Below are 8,473 nucleotides of genomic sequence, written 5' to 3' on the forward strand. Positions count from 1 at the left end.
CGCTAGGTCAGTTAAGAACAGAAACAGTAAACACACTGACTTCCCTCTCACCGATTCCTTCTGCCATGCTCGTCCTTTCCAAGAATTTCCACACTGTTTTGACAGTTGCATCCCACTTTCCTCCTCTGCTGGGCTTCTTCACAGTGCTCTGTCTCTTGTTGCTTCTAGACACCTAAGGTGTTTCTCCTCCCTGCATTTGTTTGCAAGATTTCTTCCAGCATCTTCTAGTAGCTGAAGATGGTATTCAGTCTTGAGTGTGTTTAACTGGCCTGGTGTCCCTGAGCGTCCTCAGCCTGCCTTGATGTTCACATGGCCCATGTCTAGTCTAAGGGATCTTCTGCAGTCTATTCTAAGTCCTTGCTAACCTCACCCTTTCTTAATACAGCGAGTTCTAAATCTATCAGTGATGCATGAACATCTCAAGATTCCCCCCAAAGCGTGTGTGTATTCCTCAGCATCTCCACAGAGGCAACTAATAGCATTCTCAAATGTCACATCTGGTCTTTCCTATGTCACGTAACGTCAACTCACTCCTTTGTGCTCCTCAGTACTGCTAGGTTTCAAACCTGGGACAAACGGCTGAGGTGCCTATACAACATATCAAAATAGACCTGGCCACCAGGTTCTCCTGGCATCCCTCAGTCCCTACCTGTTAAAGGGTCCTCCTGGCTGGCATACCCAGCCCGCTACCCTGAACTTCTCCAGCCCTGGGGTTGGGCTGCCCTTCTCCTAGCTACCCTTCCTTAATCCAATCATTTTGGTTGAGTGCTATCTGTGTACCTTTGGGCCTCCTGTCTTCTGCACCTGGTTCCCCTCTCTCCTCTCTCCCTTCCCTTCCTCCATCTCCTCACATGGCCCACCTCAGTCTGGTCATGTCCATTCTGGGCTCTCCCAGATGTTTTAGCCTCTGGCTATGCTCTCCCACATATCTACAATAAACCTTCTCCTTCATAATACCTAGGAGCAGTCTCATGTATCCCTTTCCTTTTTTTTTTTCCATTCAAGTACATACTTTATTCAACTTAGATGCTACTCTTTGTCTGTCTCTCATTCAACAAACATTCATGCTGGGGCGTCCCTCCTACATGCATGCATTCAAGTCTGTACTGAAACTACAGCAGTGAGCAACAACTTGGCCAAAAAAAAAAAAAAAAGGCTTCACAGGGCTTACATACAAGAAGGTAGGCTCAGGCAATACGCAACATCAAAATTTATATTGGGGGATCAAGAGTGCTGCGGGTGTCATTTAACATTTTTAGTGGCATGATGAAAGCTTCACCAGGAAGGTGGCGGCTGAACCTCTTCTTGGAGGGCATGAGAACCCAGGTGTGTGAATATGTAGAGGGGTTTTCCAGGCAGAAGATATGTTAAATGCAAACACTCTGAGTCACCTGGCCTAGAACGATGAGACCTGTGTGACTGGAGCCCTATGGGAGCTTCAAGACAGGAGGGAGGGGAAACAGAGGCAAGCCAGATCTGGTGGAGACTTGACAACCAGTGAAAGATTGTGCTTTCAAGATGAGACGGGAAGCTCCAGTTCTGGACAGAAGAGTCATGACTTGGCTTCTTTTTTTAAAACCAGGGTTCCCTTGCCTTTTCTCTGAGAAACCACAGTTTGAAGGTGAAGGTGTGATCAGTAAAGGAGGTTGGAAATGATATTGACTTCACAGATTCACAGCTACAGGGCCGTGAAATGATATTGACTTCACAGATTCACAGCTACAGGGCCATCCTATACGCCCTATGAACTCGCAAGCTTAACACTTGGGAAGACTCAGAAACGTTTGAGGAATGCTTTAATGTTCTAGAAATCACTGTCCAAACAATGTTACAGCAACTCTGAGAAGAGCAGGAGACTGTCCCAGAAATGGATCAATTTTAAGATGAGCGTAAGATTCAGGTGTGGGAAAACCTGGAGTATTTCAGCTTCTGGTTTCAAATGAGTATCTCTATTTCATCCTATATGGATTTTAGAGTAATCTTGTCATTTACTCATTTTTATTAAGTAGCTTGGGTTTTGTTGTTGTTGTTGTTGAATAGACTATAAAAATGTAAGAGCATACCAATGCAATAAAATAACTAGTTTATTGATGTGGTTTTTATAGGGGTTGTCTACTTGACAGGATATAGACTCACCTGTGAGGCAAGTCTCTGGCAGGCCTGTAAGGGATTGTCTAGGTTATGTTAATTGAGAGGGAAGACTCACCCTAGGTGTGGAGGACTAATCCTTGGACTAAGCTCCTGGACTGTGTGGAAACAAAGCTCTCTGAGCATGAACACTCATCTGTCTTCATGCTCTGACTGAGGCTGCACCATGACCAACTGCTTCAAGCTCTGGCCTCCCGATTTCTCCACTGTGATAAACTGCACCCTCCAACTACGAGCACAGACACCCTTTCTTCTTTCATTGGTACACTGTATCACAGGAACAGAAAAAGTCACCGAGTGAAGAGTGCCCCAAACCTCCAGAATGTTCCTTTGAAGTCTCTTCGTGTACTGGATGCATAGGTATGTATACATCTGAGACATTCGAGGCTCCACTGTCCAACAACCATGTACATGGGGAATTAAAGGCCATGCCCCTGTCCTGGGACACAGTCCATGGTATTCTTTACCCACCTGATATTCAATGAGAGTAAAGAGATGGAATTGCTTTTAAAAGAATGTCTTTTCTCAGCCACTGAGATGGCTTAGCAAAGAGGCTTGCCAGCCAAACCTGATGACCTGAGATTGATTCTTTGAGACCCAGATGGTGGAAGGAGAGAACCGACTCCTGTAAATTGTCCTCTGGCCTCCACGAGCATGAACACATATGCACATACACATAGAAAATAAATTAATATATAATATTTAAAAAATAAAATGTGTTTCATTGCATTCAGCATGAGATTGCAAAGAAACCCTACCTTCTCATGACCACAATGTATGAATCACAAAAGGTTTTCCAAAGTCTTTCAGAGAATGGGAATCTATCCAGAGGCAGAACTTTCTTGTTCCATCAGATCCCTGAAAGGCGCATGCGCAGGCTGTATCACCGGGCTTGTTTCTACAGGCTGGGACGCCACAGCATACCCTGCTTCATGTTCCCTCTGCTTCTCCTCTGGCCTGGCAGAGAATTCCCACGCTGGTCTTCTTCCGCGGACTCAGTAAATCTTTCAGCATCTCAGGAAAGTTCTCCCAGGAGTACAGGATGGCTGCATGTGATGTGCTGCCTCCACGCAGGGTTTGGTCACAAAGCCGAATGCAGCTCTGGGCCTGGTTTGTATCTCAGTCATCAGAGGATACAGAAAACCACCATCCCACAGACCTCCTCCTGCCCTGAGAGCTGTGCCTTCTGACACCATCAGGATGCCAGATTCTATGACTTTTCCTTTGGCTTCATCCAGCCCAGCGCTTTGCACCAAAGGAAGGCAAAGAGTTACAATGATACACACCCCACCTGAGACTCAGCCACAGATTTGCCTGGGGATAAAGCCGGCTTCCCAGACATGGTCACTCATAATCTTCTATTTTCTGTTTAGTGTGTATTTCTGCAGGTCCCTAGACCAATGTTAAAGAATTTGATTAGCATGTGTTCCCCAAGACTCAGTCAGAAATGCTATAATAATATCCACCTTGGCTCTTTGGGGACCACACTACCCCCAGCCTTGACTTTTAAAGTACATGTGGTCCCAAGGGCTTTTAGCAAGAAAGTGGATTTAGGTAGGGTTCTATAATACAATGGCTAATCTTGGTGTCAATTTGACACACCTGGGAAGAGGAACTAACAATGGAGGAATTACCTCCAGATTAGCCTATGGCCTTGTCTATAGGGCACTTCTTAATTGCTAATTGGTGTAAGAAAGCCCAACCTGACAGGGCTATACCACACCCCTAGGCCGTGGGTCCTGGGATATATAAAGAAGCCAGCTGACCTAGAGCCTGAGGGTAAGCCCGCCAGCAGCATTCCTTCATAGCTTCTGCTTCAGTTTTTGCCTCCAACTTCCTGTCCTGGCTTCCCTTGAGGATGGACGCACTGTAACCTGCAAGCAGCCAAATAAACTCTTTTCTCCCAAAATTGTGTTTGGTCAGTGTTTCATCACAGCAACAGGAAACCAAATTAGGTCATAGGCTAATCTGGAAAAATGACCATGACATCTTAAACTTAAAAACTTTTAAAGGAGCATGGGATACAAGTCCTTGAAAAAACAAATGTATACATACACACACGTGTTCATGTGCTTCGATATAGGCACAGAGATAGAGATCTCTGGAAACATATGCTGTCACTGCATTGTTTTTTAATCTTGGTTTTTATAAGTCTGCACCTTCAGCTCTGCGCACAGAGGATTTTGGAAAAGTTGTAGTGAGAGGTGGCACACAAGCACACAATATCCTTTCATTATAAACCTAATTAATTTTAATCTTCATGAAAATCTAATAAAGAACAGCTCAGAAGACAGATGGAATAAGTTTACATCAGATTTTTAATTTAATATCTAGTATTAATTCACTGAATTAATGTATATTTTACTCAGAATTTTATAATGTTATCCAAATTATACAAGATTCAGTATGACAGGCATTTCCATCTGAACTGAACATTCTTAGAACACTGATGAATGGTTTTTAAGCTACATTAAACAGAGACTCATTTTTTGAATGTAATAAACTTTTGTCACCAGGAAGCTTGCCTCAGTGGGAGTTAGTAATGACATAACAAACAGTATCAGGCTGTGTCCCCCCCTGGTTATGGTGTAAAGACTGTCTCAACTGGCTTTTAAGCACCTAGCCTGACCCATGACCACAGAATTACATTGACCTCTGCCCGGACCTAGGAGTCAGTATAAACCCTTCTTTGTAGGAAACTCAATGACCTCAAATATAGTAAATTAATTTTAAAGAAATTAAATATTTAATTAAAACTTTGTATGTGTTCACCAAATAGAGGAGAAAGTGAGTCAGGACACATTCAGCCAAGCAGATCCTAGATTTATGTTTTCTAATATGCAAATATAATTCTAGAATTTTGATACAAAATTATTCTACACTTCGGGGACATTATTGAATTTGTATTAAATTAGCTCTTGTACAGTCACAATAGTTCTGGTTGATGTGATAAATACGTTACAAAATGCAAATTAAGGGGGTGCTGTGATGGTATTGTGTTCCCCAAAATATTGTGTACCCTAATAAAGTTATCTGGGGTCGGAGAACAGAAAAGCCACTAGATACTTAGAATAGGCAGTGGTAGCACACGCCTTTAATCCTAGCATTCCAGAGGCAGAAATCCATCTGTTCAAGGATACGTGACTTATGCCTTTAATCCCAGAAAGCAAGTCTTTAATTCCAGGGAGTGATGGTAGAAAGCAGAAAGGTATATAAGGCGTGAGGACCAGAAACTAGAAGCATTTGGTTGGTTAAGCATTTGGCCTGGGTAAGCATTTGGCTGGTTAAGTTTTCAGGCTTCTAGCAGCAGTTCAGCTGAGAGCCATTCGGATATGAGGACACAGAGGCTTCCAGTCCGAGGAAACAAGATCAGCTGAGAAGTTGGCCAGGTGAGTTTAGCTGTGGCTTGTTCTGTCTCTCTGATCATCCAGGGTTCACCCCAATACCTGGCTCCAGGTTTGATTTTATTAATAAGAACTTTTAAGATTCTTGCTACAGGGTGCAGATTAATTCCAGCTTACACTGCAAGCAGTGTGGTCTGTCATGGCAGAGAAGTCAGAGCAGCTACCTGGGCACATGACACCTGCAGACTGGAAGCAGAGAGACAGGAATGCAGGCACTCAGTTGCTTCTCTTTTAGGTCACCCTGGGACCCTAGTTCGTGGGTAGGTGCTGCCTACATTTAGGATGGGTCTCTCCACTTTAATTAACTTAATTTAAAATATTTCCCACAGACAGTTCAGAGGTTTGTTTTCATGGTGACTCTGAATAGTATCAAAGAGAAGAAAGCGACCACCAGGTGGCAAATGGGTACTTGGCTGCAGTGATTATGAGCACTGGGAATGGGACCTTTCTCTACTGTCCTGTGAAAAAGTGGACCTAGGGGTAGGGATGTAGATAAATGTTGATCTCTTATCTGGGAAGTAAAGGGCTGGGAATTTAAGGATTATTAGTATAAATAAACATGGGAACATGAAGAGAGAAGACAGGTGTCAGCCTGATCTCTGTGGTTTGAGCATCCATAGAGATGTCATTCGAAAGAGGCCATGCATTCACAGGGTCACAGGGCAGGAGCCACATGCCCCAGCTGGCCCTGAGGATGATCTGTCCTACCAGGAAAGAGAGGCAAGGAAAATTTCTCCTGTCTCCTGGAGGTCCAGATTCAGCACACAGGAAGTCATCACCCCCTCACCTGAAGGCCTGCTGCTCAGAAAGAAACCAGAGAAAACTGTCACCAGGGGACCCAACCAAAGAGAGGAAAAGGAAGACGCCATTCCCAGTGACTTCTAGCTTCTATTAGTCATGGAAAGGAAAAAAAATTAGCAAATGGTTGTATAGAAGCTCCATTTTTAAGGACAAACCTGCCACCCTGTGGCAAGAAGAAAAATACACTTAAAAAAAAAAAAAAAAAAAAAAAGCCTGCTCGGCATTTCAGCCTAACCTAGTGGAGGACCCACAGCATGAGATTTCAGGGATATTATGTCATGTATGCTAAATATTACTTTGTATTTTTGTTGGTTCATTTTGAAGCCTTAAATCATCTTAGGGGAGAACCAAATAGCCTGGTTCAAGGAAAGACGTTTATCTTTGTCTTAAAGAATATTTACATATATGTTTATGAATGTCAAGAATGTATGATAATTTAGACTCAAAAAATCAGAGAAAAATATATCCTTCTCAGTTGTTAACATGGTGTTTACACAGATAGTCAAGAAAATGCTCTCACTTCTCTTTCATATCTGCTGTCCATCTTCGCAGAAAGCAGCCTTCTACCTAGAGAATCGCATCCCGCAGAGAATTCTTACCACAGTGGTGTATGTTGTCTGTCTTGTTAATTAATAGTGTACATGGTGGTCCCTGACTTCATTATCAGGACAGAAGTCATCAGGGCACCGTGGAGAGTCACCAAGGGTACCGACTGCAGAAGCAGGCAGAACCTGGAGGTATGGGGAGCGCATAGGACTTGGGGTCTCTTTCTGAGTGGGAATAGCCTTGCCAAGAAAATGAGGAGGACATCTGGGTTCCATAAATTTTAAAGGATTAAATAAGATGATTTAGCTTAATGACTGTCACAGATTATGGAAAGAGTGGTGGCCAGTGGATACCGGATATCCAAAGACACTAGAGAATAAATTTTAAATTTTGTAGAGTGGAGTAATAGCATACTAGATATGTAGAACAAACTATCTTTGCAAGTGGTGATGTGTTGAATTCCTGTGAATGGACTAATATGATATTGTAGGGCACTGTGGCTGTCATGTGTAGGCTGCCAGAACTATAATCCCTCAAAATTCATGTGTCTCCAGGAATGATTGCACACCTCAGTCCCAGCCTGTGGAAGACAGAGGGAGGAAGACTGTGAGTTCCAGTATAGACTGGACTCCACAGAGGATAAAAATGAAGAGTGCCAGGGATGTGGCTCAGTGGTAAAGGCCTATTCTAGCATGTGCAAAGGTTTAGATCCCATCCCCCAGACCAAAATTAATCAGTTATTTAATTTAAAGATCACATGTTGAATCCCTAACTTTGGAAACACAACATTCAGGAGACAAATCGGGTCATATGAAGTCATAGCAATGGACTGAATCAAATATTTCTCCTTCTCTCAACCTCTCTTTCTCCTTCTGTCTCCCCCTCTCTGTCTCTGTCTTTCCCTTCCCAGGGTGGCATTATCAGAAGCTAGCTTCTGCCTTAGGCTCCCAGCATCAGTGTAGTTCAGGGGCTGCTGCATGTCAGGGTGTGTGAAAGGGAGGTGTGATGGTTCTTGGTTTACTTTTGTGCCCTCATAGGTGTCCAGAGGCGTTGATTGCTCAGCAGTCATCTCTTCCACATTTTTATTCTCTGTTTGTTCCAGGCTTGGAGCTGGAGAGAAGTCCAGGAATTCTGAAGGACTGTGAATGAGGCCAGTCAATGACCTGTCCCTGTCAACAAGTGGTGTCTTCATCTGGACATCCTGGGAGCAGGCTTGCAGAGGTTTGGACTCTGCAGCAGACAGTGTCTGGCCTGAAGGTGTCAATCCCAGGGACCTCTCCATTTCCACCACTGCAAAAGAGTCAAGGAAGCAGTCAGTGCCTGGTAAGTGAGATGCTCCCCTCCGTTCAGCGCACCTCAGCACTCAGGCTCCTGTAGCAGTGGGACGGGCATTCCTATGAGCTCGGCTTGAGTAGCGAGGGCAGCCCCTCTTTCTGGAGACGTAGTAACTCCTCAGGTGTTTCTGGTGACCATGCAATATCATGTTTTCTCAGATGCTTGCGGGTTCCTTCCTGTTTGGGCAGTGTGTACATGTGTAGTAATCATGGGAGGAGGTGAAAGCTTTCCCTTGGTGT

General features: G+C 43.9%; 1 protein-coding gene across 1 annotated transcript in view; it reads left to right on the forward strand.

Moving 5' to 3' along the window:
• The window catches only part of LOC143273792 (protocadherin Fat 4-like), a 31,426-nt gene extending 23,188 nt beyond the window's left edge, over positions 1-8,238 (forward strand). Inside the window, exon 3 of the mRNA XM_076573787.1 lies at positions 8,002-8,238. Coding sequence (XP_076429902.1) covers positions 8,002-8,034 — 33 coding nt within the window. The 3' untranslated portion in view covers positions 8,035-8,238. The remainder of the gene's footprint in view (positions 1-8,001) is intronic.
• Positions 8,239-8,473: the final 235 nt, after the last annotated feature.

Source organism: Peromyscus maniculatus, chromosome 6 (assembly GCF_049852395.1).
Source record: "Peromyscus maniculatus bairdii isolate BWxNUB_F1_BW_parent chromosome 6, HU_Pman_BW_mat_3.1, whole genome shotgun sequence".
Classification (NCBI taxonomy): Eukaryota; Metazoa; Chordata; class Mammalia; order Rodentia; family Cricetidae; genus Peromyscus; species Peromyscus maniculatus.